Source organism: Cricetulus griseus, chromosome 5 (assembly GCF_003668045.3).
Source record: "Cricetulus griseus strain 17A/GY chromosome 5, alternate assembly CriGri-PICRH-1.0, whole genome shotgun sequence".
NCBI lineage: Eukaryota > Metazoa > Chordata > Mammalia > Rodentia > Cricetidae > Cricetulus > Cricetulus griseus.
In genome coordinates this window covers 105,566,636-105,580,561 of record NC_048598.1, presented here as the reverse complement: position 1 = coordinate 105,580,561, position 13,926 = coordinate 105,566,636, and the positions used below count along the sequence as shown (strand labels likewise).

The following is a 13,926-nucleotide window of genomic DNA, read 5'->3' as shown; positions in this document are numbered from 1 at the left end:
CTAAGTTTACTCTTTTCAGTCTGTTAGTGGAAACATCTGGAGCAGCACAGCGGGTGTGGTAGGGCCTGTGCCATGCCCACTCCTACACGCCTGAGACCTGGCAAGGGGCAGGGAACACAGTAGCCATCCCATAATGATCTGTGAAGCCCACATGAGACTGCCGGTAATTACCTCTGGACAGATTCCACTAGCCTTTTCCTCATCTTCTCAGCTTCGATTGCAAACAGCCGAGGCTCCAGGTGTTTGGCAGACCTGGTGACTCCGTCCAAGAACCTCCTGGTCTTGTTAGCACTGTGGGACTTATTCTGAATCTGTACATATGCCCTCCAGAGAACCTGATTGCCTGGATATAGCTTTAGTGCCTCTGCAAGCGTCTCTCGGAGGGGAGCCAGAGGGTACACACTAGTGTTCATGTGGAATCGCAGCAGACTTGTATGCATCAGGGTGACAGCTTCGAGAACACTGCTCAAACTCTGGGAGCTGGTGCTGTCCTTGGGCCCAAGGCCTTCTGGGAGAACAGAGCCCTTCAGCTTGGCGAACACCTGTCCATATATGTGCACAGCAGCATCGATCCCTATAGTCAAATACTGGAAAAGCATGAAGCATCTGACCAAGCTCCCCAGGCAGTCCAAGGACTCTGCAGTAGCTGGGCCAGAGGCACAGGTCTGTCCCAGACAGTCCTGCAGCGCATGTTCATAAGCCTTTCGAGCCTTCAGAATCTGAGTGGCCATGACCTGCCCAGTGTAGGGACCATAGGGACTGCTCTCAGTCAGTCGAGTTAACACATGGACAGCTCGGCCTGTGGAGGTACCTCTCGAGTCAGGCGACAGTTCCATCTCCAGCTCGGCATAAAGCAGACTGAGTTCACAGAGTTCACGGTCCTTCAGCTCACTGCTGCCTGCCAGGCTGAGTGCTGTGTCAAACACTTTTCTGGCATCCTCTATGTTGCCAAGCAACCACTCCAGGTGTGCATACTGCTTCCAGAGGCAAAAGTTGTTGCGGTTTTCTGGCTCTTTGAGGAGATTCTTGGCTAGTTTTTTGCAGTTCTTTCCCTGAGACTTTAATCGCTTCTTTTTAGTGTGTAGACACCAAATGACCTATAGCAAAAAGAAAAGAACAATGCTGGGTCCCCAAGCATTTCCTTCATTCTGTCAGGCTGAGGAGGCACTGGCAAGCAGCAGTCCCACACCTCCTCTGTCAAATCTGGCTAACACTGGCTCCCCGAGCTGGCAATGCAATTGGGGTTCACCATGGCCACAGGTTTACCATGAACACCACCAGATGTTCACTTGAATTCCCAACAAGCAGAGCCAGCCCTCTCCAAACGCTCATCTCCAAAGATATGGGCCACATTTCTCTTTTGTCCAGAGGCAGGAGCTCACTGAGGGTGGAGTATGAGGAAAAAGACTGTGTCCCCACATCTCCCTTTCATGTTTCTAATAACTCAATCAGTGATACTTTTCAAAGACACAATTGTCATACAACCTGGTATGTGTAAATTGCAGATAGTTTTAGAACTTACATATTAAAAACAGAAGACATGAGGTGGACGGGGGTTCCACCAAGAGCTGGGAGGGGAAATGGTAGATACGATCTAAATACATTGTATTTGTGCACAAAATTACCAAAGGATATGTACTTTTTAAAAATGAATTCAGATCACAGTATCCATTAAGAAGTCAGTATTAATACTGGCCAGCAGAGGGCAGAGCAGAGTCTGGGACCTCACCCAGCAATGACACAGCTCTAGAGCACAGGGTAAGCAGCTTATTTTCCCCGCCCTAAGCCCCAGATCCTCTAACCCTGCTTAAGCTGACGCTGGTTCTTAGCACTAAGTGCCTGGATAATCGCAGACAATAGACAGCTCTGGCCACCAAGCCCTGGACTGTCTCCTGCCTGCCTGCTGATCCTTCACATCTGAGGTGACTGCAAGAGCCACTGAAGGAGAAAGTTCTGTGACAAGGGCGGAAGTTCCCTCAGGTACATCTGGAGCCCCTGCAGTGAGACATGAAATGAAGGAGGAGGCAGCTGCAGTTACCTTGGCAACCTCGTACCGCAACCAGGAGAGGCAGAGCTGAGACTTCTGCTTGCCCGAGAACAGAGGCAGCACAAGGTGGAAGACGTTGCGGACAAACTCCTCGCCCTCTCGGCTGTGACCTTTGGTCCAGCGAGGACAGCCCAGCTGCTCCATGTAGCCAACACAGCTAATCCCCGAAAAGGAAGGGTTGAAGTAAGTTAAGGGCTTTTCGTCATAGAGCTCACTGTCAAAGATGCTGCTCTCGTCCATGGCCAGGTAAAGACAGGAGGCTGGAGGAAGGAAGCCAGAAGGCACGCCCAAGAACTGCAGAAAGGCCTCAATGAGCTGGAACTGAAGACCCGGGCTGGAAAGTCTGATCAGAGACTGTCCAATATCATCAAATAGCACCTGCAAGTAAGACAAGATGCAGCCAATGAGACACAGGAACTGTCACAGGCTTCACAGCTCTTTACACAGAAGGTACTAGCTCAGTGTTAGTCAAAGTAAAGTAAGCTTTAAATGGAATCAAGAGGTTTCCCAGGCAACTCCAGCAGCTGGAGAACAGCGAGCTGCAGCCTGGAGGTGGCATGAGAACTTGCATCCAGGGAGCACTGGGACGGAGGGAAGGACAAATAGGCTGGAACCACCAGCTTCCAAAGCAACCTGCCGGACTCAGCGACAACCCGGACCCACATTCACTTCAAAAGCAAACAACTTCACAGCTACGCTGACAGAAAACACTTACAGAGACCTTTGGCTTTAGTGGGGGAGACTTACTATTTGTAGTTTCTAGAAATTTGCTTCAGAAAATGAAAACTGCTCCAAGACAGAAAAACAGGTACATGATAAGGAGACAACAGAAGCAATGGACCGTGTAAAAAAGCAACTAAGAGCCTGATGCTAGCTGTAAGTGTTGACAGGTGACTTCATACATCACTTTAAAACCCACAGCCAAGGACACTACCCTGTCTCAGGTGCTTTCACACTGACTGGCTTCTTTGCCGCTCGGTAAAGGAAATCAGGTACAACCACAATAAAACTGAACCATCAACTAATCAGAAAGCTTTTCTGCCTTGGGATTTGATTAGAGAAGATGAAGAAAGACAGGAAGTTGCTCAGATGTTCTGCTCCAGAAATCAGCTCGACTGTGAACTCTGAAATCCTCAAACACCAAAACAATGATCCTTGATTTAAACACTCAGTAGCTTCAACCAGCAAAGGGGTCTGGGGGCTCCCAGGCTCTCTGTTCCCGGTAACAGGCCTGCTGAGGTTTTGGCTCAGGTTTGCCTCTTCTGGTCCACCCCTATTCTCAGTGTCCTAAGAGTCTGGCCACTCCTTGCACCACCACCTCCAATGCTGCCAGCACCGAGGCCTGCATGCTCCAGCATCAGATGGCTCTTTAACATGCACTGGCTCTCATGACCTGAGCACTAGCCATAGGACAGCCTGTAGGCACAGGTGACAAGCAGTGAGCAAGAACAACCCACACCCTCCAGGCACCTCACTTGCAGGGAGGGTCACAAGAGCCTCTTCCACTAAGAAAAACTCGATCTACATACACATCCCATCACAAGCCAAACAATGAGCTGGCATCTTGTAAAACTGAATCAATTCCAAGCATCAAAACAGCTCTTCTGGAGAGATGGCTCAGTAGTTAAGAGCACTATCTGCCCTTCTGGGATTCAATTCCCAGCTCCCACATGGCAGCTCACAACTGTCAGTGATTCCAGTTCCACGGGATCTGACCAACGCACAAAAAATAAAAAATAAAAAAAAAGCACTTCTTAGGCAAGTGTGGTGGCACACTCCTGTAATCCCAGCACTCAGGAGTCTAAAGGAAGGAGGACAAGACCAGCTTGGTCTACACACTCTAAATAGAACAAAACTAAATAACAAACAAACAAAACAACACATCTTCCTTTATTTTAAAATCTCCAGAGATACCAGCCACTACACAGAATAGCAAGCACCAAGTCATTTAAAGATGTAAGTGAAGTATTTGCACTAGCTCCTTCTCCATCCATCATAAAACACATGCCCTGGGGACTGAAGAGATTGGCTCAGTACTTCAAAACCATGAGATCAGAGTTCAGGTCTCTCAACATCTACTTAACAAGACAGGAGCTTTGCACATGCCTCTCACCCCAGATCCCAGCAGAACGGAGACAAAATGATCACTGGGGTTTGATGGCTTCCAGTCTTGCCTAGAAATTCTGAGAACCCTGGGTTCAGGGAGAGACTCTGCCTCAAAGGAATAGATGGAAAATAAGAGAGGAGGATACTTGATGCCCTTTTCTAGCTACCATGCACAAATGAACACAGAGAGAGACAGACAGAGACAGAGACTCTGCTGTAGTGAAGGGTACATGCCTGTCTCTCTGGATCCTCACAGTCTTCCTCTGTTTGCTTCTTGGTCTTATCTGGGCGCCAGGGCCGCCAGTGCCTCTGGTCTCGAGAACGCTCAACAGCAAGCCAGATCTGCCACTTGGGCAGAGTCTTATCTTTTATCTCCTGGTCATCCTCTTCTGGCTCCTCTTCATCCTCATCTAGATAAGAAGGAAACATCCAGTTTACTGGAGTAGAAAATAAGCCACCATCAGCCACCATCACCCCCAGCCGCCTTCTGTGCCAGCTGCATTGGGCACATGACATGTTGTAGCTCACAGACAGATCAACCATGCTGCCTCCCTGGCTCAAGGACTCCCATAAAGCAGGGTGGGTCCCAGGAAAAGCAAGCAGATAAAGGGTGGAACAGTGATGTTTTTCATGCTTTCATGGAAAAAAACAAAAACAAATCTAGGAATGAAATTCTAGAATATCACTGCCCAAAAGAACTTCCTGAGATGACAAAACACTATCTTTGCTAATGTTCCCACCACCTACATGTGACTCACTGAATTCTTAATTTCATTTAATTTTAATTCACTTTAAGAATAGCTAGCTAGAAGTAATTATTTTAAACAAATAGAATTTAATGACTGTACTGGTTAACCCACCTGATTCTTAGCCAATGGCCTTATAGTATTCATTATGACTTATCACTATAGTTTAATTTAAAAACTGTAAGTTTAGGGTATCCAACAATGTGTTCCACTTTGTTTCCTAAGTCTAAACATGTAGTATTAAAGAAGCCTCAGTTGCCTGCAAAGCCCAATAGTTTAAGGGCTTAGGAAAATGGAGTGGCCACATCCAGAAAGAGCTTGACTGGATCTTATAACTAACAGGCTTCCACCACAACTGCACAAAACGGTGAGAACTGAGGTCCACATGCATGCACACAAACACAAGCAAACAAGGCCTCAGCCTCTGTGCTCAGGGCAGCCCTACTCATCACAGCCAAAAACAGAGCAGCCTTGATTTCTTGGGGGAAGTGTGGTTTACCTATACCACAGACTCATGCTCAACATAAGATGAACAAACCCCAGGGACTTAACTAAGTAAAGGAAGTCACCTCTAGAGGTTACAGAGAAAACAAGTGACTCTGAGGATTTGGAGAAACTGGTAGGAGCCTAAACCGGTGCTAGCAGCTGTAAGACAAGCTGGCACTTCAAAGAATTAAAAAACCTGTCGCATGACTGAGCAAGTCTACTTCTGGAAGTATAGCTTAGAGGACTGGAAGTGGAGTCAGTCATGGCACACCCATGTCACTGCAGCACCACTAAGAACCACCAAAGATGCAGCAGCCTAAGCATCTATCCAAGGAAGAATGGACAAGCAAAATGTGGTGCACACAGGGGAATATTATACCAACTTAGAATGAAAGGAAATTCTGGCACATGCTACAACACAGATGACTCCCAAACACACTACTGGAAGAAGCCTCCAGCTATACAGGGACAGGTTTGTGACTCCTCTTCTGTGAGGTTCTTAAAGCTATCTTCTGATACACACTATAGAACTGTATTGCCAGGGGAGAAGAGGATTTGGGAGAAGGGATAATGATAACGGAGACTAGTTCATCTGAAAAAAAGTGAAAAGTCCTAGAGACGGCCTCCAGTAATGGCTATGCACTATAGAAATACACTTAACGCTGTAGGGGACATGCTGGCCATGCCGCTTGGGGGCTGGCACAGGTGACGCAGACCACACACACTTGGGAAAAGATTTCTTGCTTGTGTTTCCACACAAAATGAAAAGCTGTGGATTCCTTCCAGACTAATATGGTTTGATCAAGCAAGACCCCCTGAGGCAGTGGCCCAACTTATCCTACATCCAAAACAGCTGTGATGATGCTGCCATAGACGACTACGGCCAGATTTCTGTGTTTTATCAGGATCCCCATGGTATGGACATCACCCCCAACCAGCAGGAAGCAGTTTGGAATGAACGACACCCAAATTCCCAAATATTGTTTATAAATGTTTGTTTTCATTAAAATGGGATTGGTTATAAATGGTAATGATCACAGTCAATCTCTTTTTAAAGGAAAAAAGGGGAATAGGATATGGAGATGAATACATTGGTATGGATTTTCATTTACTGATACAAATTTAAGGTCAATTTTGTGATATGCATAATTAAATACAGATTATATAGTCACCTATAATAGTCACAACCTACAGTTAGGTTAGTTAGGTTTTCTAGATATACAGAGATGTATCTGAGATGGATAGGTATTCTTCAAACCTTTCAAAGGCCTACAAAATATATGACATTTAAATGGTTTAGGGTTTTTCTTGACAGTGAGACACAACTGCTCCTGGCACACCAATTACATCTGAAAGGAAGATGGGCATTGAAGAAACTCGTTATAGAGTTTGCCTTCAATGTGGTAAGATTAGCCATTTGGGCAAGAAACTGTTCTTACCTGGACTGTTCGTTACTGCATAAACTGGACATGTAGGACCCTCAAGAAAGTGACTGCTGAACTTACAAAACAAGATGAACAGTCCTGAAGGGTTCCTGCTGAAATGGAGAAGTCTGCCAGACACACTGTGTCTGAAGATGGATGCCCCAACATTACAGAGGAAATTTGGGTGACTGTCCAGGTAGCGAGATGTCTCTGTCAAACCTAGAGTTTATATATTATCCTTCTGTGGTCTTTGATGGAGTTGGAGACAGATAATTATGGTTATAGTTTTCTTCAGTTATTATAAAAGATAAGTTACCCTTCTTTTTATTTAGACAGAAAAGAGGAGATGATGGGGAATGTTCTTCTGTGTATGTTTATCATATTGGTTGTTGAATAAAGTACTGTTGGTCAATGAAGAAGCAAGTTAGGAGGGACTAGGAGTCAAGGAGGATTCTGGGAAAAGTAGTAAAGAGGATTCTGGGAAAAGTAGTAAAGCTAAGTCTTGTGGTCCAGACAGGAAGTGACATAGCAGGCAGACTCGGAATATCTCAGAAATCAGAATAAGCAGGAAATCGCGCGCTCTCTCTCTCTCTCTTCCTCTTCCTCCTACTCTCTTCTCTATGGAGCCACCATGTGATCCCAGGAAGAGAATGCCAGCAGAAGGTGTTATAAAATATATAGATCTATGATAATTAAGACTGAGCTAGCATATAAGAAATCCTAGTCAATTGGCCAGCAGCATTGTAAACTAATATAAGACTCTGTGTGTTATTCTGGGCACCCACATGGCAGCAGGGCTAGGGCGGATGGAGTAAAGACTTATTGTTATGTAACATCACTGAACTGCACTTTTAAAAATGGTTACCATGGTAAATTTGACATTTTATTTTGCACCTAATTTTTTTTTAAGTTGTATGGCAGCTAGGCAGACACTCAGTGGGTCAAGCATCACTGAGTGTGTATCACCAGCACCCAGGTATGGCAGTGTTCACCTGTAACCCCATGAGTGGGGTCAGAGAAGACAGAGGGAGACAGGAGATCCTGGAGCTTGATGGCTAGCAAGTCTAGAAAAAGTGAGGTGCTTTAGATTCAGTGGCAAACTGTCTGTTAAAACAAGGGGGGAAGCAACAGGGGACCTCCACACCCTCCACACGTGCATGCCTAAGCAAACACCACACACACACACACACACACACACGTTACACACAAGTAATGATTCCATTTATAATATGTATCAGAACAGATTCATGTGTTCAGTCGCTGTGGGTAAGGACAATGTAGCTAAAAAACAGTGGCACAATAAACAAAGCCTTGAAGTGTCAAAATAGTTCTGTGTCGTGATTGTGAGTAAGACTGCACAAAGCTAACCAAGTGACAAACTGCCTGGGACATACACACATAAGCACATACATATAAACACATACATACACAGAATATATATATATATATATGTATGTATGTATGTATGTATGTATATATACATATATATACACTTAATATATATATGTATATACACACACACACACACACACACACACACATATATACACATTTACAAACACAGCACACACAGGAACACAGACTGGTAAAAATCTGAGTGTACCCTGGACACAGGGTGCACAACACTCCCTGTACCTATTCACGTGTACATACACACATACATCTACAACACACGCACACAGACACACACAGGAACACAGACTGGTAAAATCTGTGCACTCTGGACACAGGGTACACAAACACTCTCTGTACCCGTTTTTTAGTTTCATGCATATCTACAAGTACTTCAAAATTAAAACTCAAAGAAAATCCTAATAATTTAAGTGGAAATTGAGGTTCCCAATGTGTGCTGTCTTGCCCAGCACTACCTGGTTTCTAATTAAGCACTTTCTTCTCCACTGAGCCCTGGCCTGTTCTTGCTACTGAAACAGTGGCTAAGAGACTGGGACCCAGTGGTCTTCCTTGCATTCCTACTGGCTGGCTCTGTTAGAAGTATAAACCTAGAAAGCTCTTCAGCATCAGACAGAATGACAACTATGTACATGTTTGTTAATACTGGTTTTTAATGTTCCTGAAGAGGCAAGAATACGTCAAAGAATTTGTTAGTCTGGACATTCCCAAAAGACTGCCTTAATCTACACCCAGAAGAATGGGAAGTCAGGGGCTAACAGCACTCCAGTTACTTCCAGAGTAACCTGGAAAAGCCCTTCCTCTGGAAGCCTCCAGCCCCCAGATGCTCAGAGTGCTGCATGCTGGGAATGGGAGCTGGGTGCTCCAGCCATCCACGGGGTCTGGGTAAGTCCTTCTGACATTCTGATGCTTGTACATTGCCCTTAAGCCGCTTCAGTTAAGCAGCTTCTACAGAGAAACAATCATGAAGGGGAAACCTAACCCCAGAAGAGAAGGCATGCTCCTAACACCCTGGAAGTACTTACCTGGGTTGACAAGCACCCAGCCCCCACGCTCCTGCTGGTGCATCCATGCCCGCCAGCCTCGTGCTCCCTTCTCCCCAACACGGGGCTCTCCGCTATCCCAGAAGGGTTCAAAGAATTCCACCTGTTTCAGTTTAAATAACATAAGTTAGGTCAACAACAAGCAAAACTCCGAATCATCAGGCCAAGTAAGTGCAGGTGTCTATCTAGGGAGCAAGGGTCCCTGAAACAGCACACAGCCAATGCTTAGTCAGTCCATGGTGCACACAGCAGAACAAAAGAGGAGTTATTCTGTCAGGCAGCCTCCAAGATGGGCCCCATCCCTCCACCCCTGGTATATGGCTCTGAAGTATAGGTTTACTTAGTGACTTCTAAAATCTGGTCAAAGTCCGGTGACAAGGGTCTGTAGCTGAGTGGGACAGTTTCCCAGTTCTGACCCTGCTGCAGTCTACCCACCACCAGCTCCCCTCATCCTTAATCCTAACATCTAGCTCCAAAAACAGTAGGAACTCAATATATGCCTCAGGCACAGAAGTGTGGAGGGAGGTACCCAGGGGACAGAGCCATCTGCATTGAAAGGCTGGGCCCTGCTGTGATCTGCACATGAGATCTGCAGTGTGTGAAGCAACTTACAGGCAGTCAATCATCCCCAGGAACAGAATGAATATAGACTGAGCAGGAACCAATTCTGCCACTGATCTTGTTATTGACTAGCAAGAGAACTTTAAGGTAGCCAACAATCTACTCTAATGAAAACTTTGTAGAGGAACCTGTGGAGGACAAACAAATTTCCGGGGAGCACATCATAGGCTGACAGGTGCAGGGCATGCCTTGAGGGGAGCAATGCCTACAAGGGCACAGGGTAGGGTGAGTGTGTGGACGTCAGCCTTCCATAGCAAATGAGTGTCAGTCGCCCTCAGGGAAATGGGCTGGAAACACTACAGATCAGCTTTTGAAACAGTGATATTACAAACAAAACCTCAATGCCTACCTAAGTGTAAAGGCCCAAGTTCAATTCCCAGTACTGCCAGAACCAAATTGCTCACTCAAGCAAAGGCTGATTTTTAAGAGTATATATGTTTCTAACCAGTGTTGCAGCCTCTACCACTTTTGTCTTATGCTACCACATTTATGGTGATGGCATCTCCCAGCTGGAGAGCAAATGTGCAACACACGTTTGCTGAACAGGTAGCGTCCTCTGAACTGGCATGCAGATGCTCTGGGAACTGTGCTGCTAGGATTTAACATCTCCAGACATGGCCTGGGACCCTAACACAGCGGGGAGGGGGAGGAGGAGGAGTTGTCCTTGAAAAATCACCATCTTGAGTTGTTCCTCCAGAAACTGTTCTCATCCCAGATCAAGAGCCTCAGATCCTCACCACAGCAAGCCAGAGCCACTTCTGAAGCACAGCACAGACTTAAAACAACCCAGCACATTTTAAAATTGCTTTATATGAAGACTAATGAAAAATTAGTTGCACCAGCAACAACAGGTCTGATTCTTTAACCCGACCTTGTCAAAAATGGTCTTCACTGGGAGCTTCACTGGAGACCTTAACTTCTCAAATTCTTCCAAGGGCTCACCATAAATCCAGGTATTCTCTCCATCTGCCCCCAGACCCTTCCCAAAAGCAGAAAACCAAGCTTTCTCCAGTGGACAGAGAAGTAGTTGTTTTTCATCGCCACATAGCTCTTATGCTGTTACATTACCACATGAAGGGAACACTGGAAATGTCTCTTGTCACCCAAAAGATGAACCCCATTCATGATGAGGACTGCTGACAAAATGCCCATGCATAACTTCATTTACAGTTCAACTAGAGATTTTAGGCAATAAAGAGGTAGCAACACAACCCAGACAAGACAGAGAAGGTTACATGTGGCTCAAAATAGCACAGTAACTGTGGAGAGAAGGCTGCATTTAAACAGAGCTGGTAAGGAAGGAAGTGAGCCTCTCAGTGGACTTGGTATCTGGGAGGAAGGGGTCCCCATTTATCTACACAGCACATCCCACTGCTGCCACTGGAGTATTTCTTGGGGAGACAGAGTGTGCCGTACCTGTACTTTGGTAGGCAGCTCTTTCACACTGTCAGGCTTGAAGAAGGTGAAGTCAACCATGGCCTGGAACAAAGAGATGACCTTCTCCGAGTGGCCAGCCTGCCGTAGAAAGTGACACTGCTGAAGAAAAAGTGCTGCAAACCAGAGCACAAAGGGAGAGGTCTTTGTTGATAGCACAAGGAGAAAATGTCACTTCTCAAAATACAACTCAACATCTAGAAGTTGTTGCTATATCGTCAGTGTCCTGACTTTAAAGGACTAACAGGCTGGAGGGACAGCTCAACAGTTAAGAGCACCTGCTGCTCTTCCAGAGGACCCGAGTTCAGTTCCTAGCACCCATGTTAGATGACTTACACAACCACCTATAAATGCGATTCCAGGGGATCTAGCACCCTCTGCTGGCTTCCCTGGGTGCCTGTGCACATGTGCATACACACAGAGACACATATACATAAGTAAAAATAAACCTGAAAATTGTATTTTCTTTATTTTTTGGTTTTTGAAACAGGGTTTCTTTATAGGCCTTGATGTCCTGGTCCCAAACTCAAGAGATCCTCCTGCCTCTGCCTCCCTAGTACTGGGACTAAAGGTGGGCACCACTATGCCCAGCTTAAATTATCTTAAATAAACAAGAGGACTAATAACAGCACTATAATCAAAGTATAGTTTTCCTATTTTTTTGTACAAAGCTATATAAAACACAAACATTAACATTAAAACCATAGGCATATAGTATATAAAATAAGTTACATGGCTGGCCTGACTGTCAGCTAACCAGTACTCACAGCTCACTGTTACAAGAGAAATGGTAGGAAAGGAACAGCATCTATTTTTGTCAGAGAACAAAGAGTTGAACTCAGCCCGTCACGAGATGGCATTATTCCCCATTCACTCACCATATGCTCAGCCAAGAGTGAACAGACCACAGTTCCACATTTGAAACACTCAGCTCGTCTTAATGGTAAAATTCCATCTACTAAGTAGCACTAAGCTACGTAAGCTTATCATGAATAATATTAAATGAGAAACTTTTCAAAAGAAAATTCCATGTCATTTATTTAGTCTTGGTATTAGGGATTAAACCTAGGGCATCATGTAAGTGATGGAGTGTACCTTCTAGCCCCAAATACAAGACTCTCTGTCAGTGTGGGAAATGCTTATCATTTCTAGAGCAATGCATCTGTGTCTCTAGATGTTAATGATAATGAATCCCTAATAACAGGGGATTCAGTGAAGCAAATGCTTATCATATGCAGGTATGTCATACATTTCCTCACTTCACATTCACAATGGTTTTGTAAGGCAAGTGTTATCCTACTGTTCCTGATAAGGAACAAGCTCAGACAGGTTCAGAAATGTGCACACCGGCCCAGATCAGAGAATCTGCACACTGTCACAATAAGGAATAAATCCAGAACCAAGGCTCAACAGTGACATTCTCCACCTACTACCCAAGATGCTGCCTGCTGTACCTCAGCCCTGCCAAGAACCCCGGGGGACACACCAAGAACATTAACATTTAACTCCAGTCACTTGTATGTACTGCCAGATACCCTATAACTGGGGGTCTCAACAGATAAGACCACTGGCACCCAAAGCAATTAAGACTGGATAAGTTTACTCAGTGAATAAGTAGAAAAGGTGTTCAGTCATCTTTTTCTAACTCTGCTTGTTCTAATATGCTACCCACTTATCCTGTAAGCTGGACGGACACCCCTTCCCACCCACCACCCTGTGAGCTGAAAAGGCTCTAGCACCCTATCTAACCAAACCTGGATGGGCTGTAGCACCCTATCTACCCACCTACCCTATATACCCACCCACCCTGTGAACGGGATGGGGGTCTAGTACACTAGCTACCCATCCTGTTGTAATTATTAGTCAGAATGGTAACACTTGACATAAAAAAAAAACTGCTCTGATAATTTAGACCTTTCTAAAATAAGCAAAACAACAACAAAACCCTCCCACACAGCCACTTCTGCTAATCTCCTTACCAAACATGGCCTCCTCCGTGCCCGGCAGCACCGGGTGGGATAAGATGCTACCGTCCTTGACAGCAGACAAGGTACTCAAGCACTTGCCGTATAGACTGTGGAGTTTGGACACAGAAAAGGTGCCAAACTGACTCTGGCAAAAGGAGAGGTAGCGCTGCCACAGGTCCGTGTTGTTGGGGTGCAGAAAGAGGAGCTTCTGCCACTCCTTGGCCAGCGCACTGGGCTCCCAAAACTCTGCACACAGCTGCAGCTTGGCGAGCTTCAGGTCCACACTGCTCGGGTTGCTCTCGATGGCGCGCTCTAGTACGGCCAGCTTCTTCTCCAGGAGGAGTTTCAGGGACTTCCTGTGCTTCTCCTGCTCTCCTTCCTCAAGGGCATACAGGCCAGGACTCTTCATGACCTCGTCCTCAACAACAAGAAAACAGCTTACTAATGCTAACTACACACATGTGCTCCTCAGTTCAACAGTTCTCCATGTGCGTGACTCCCAGTGGGTTTCCAGCTTTCAAACGGAGCTACTAGTAAGATTCTGTTGGTAAACCACTTACTTATGACAACTCCCTTTAGTAAACACACAGATCCCCGGGTGCCTGTGACATTTGGTGTATTCTACCTTTATATCTCCAGACA

At 45.6% G+C, this 13,926-nt stretch overlaps 1 protein-coding gene across 2 annotated transcripts in view; it reads right to left on the bottom strand.

The window, feature by feature from the left end:
- The window catches only part of Nrde2 (NRDE-2, necessary for RNA interference, domain containing), a 40,078-nt gene that overhangs the window by 5,762 nt on the left and 20,390 nt on the right, over positions 1–13,926 (bottom strand). For both annotated transcript variants that reach the window (XM_027419100.2, XM_027419101.2), the window contains exons 6-11: positions 13,297–13,702; positions 11,300–11,433; positions 9,245–9,365; positions 4,388–4,563; positions 2,039–2,425; positions 172–1,097 (exon numbers count right to left, since the gene is read on the bottom strand). In XM_027419100.2, the coding sequence (XP_027274901.1) occupies positions 172–1,097; positions 2,039–2,425; positions 4,388–4,563; positions 9,245–9,365; positions 11,300–11,433; positions 13,297–13,702 (2,150 nt within the window). The remainder of the gene's footprint in view (positions 1–171; positions 1,098–2,038; positions 2,426–4,387; positions 4,564–9,244; positions 9,366–11,299; positions 11,434–13,296; positions 13,703–13,926) is intronic.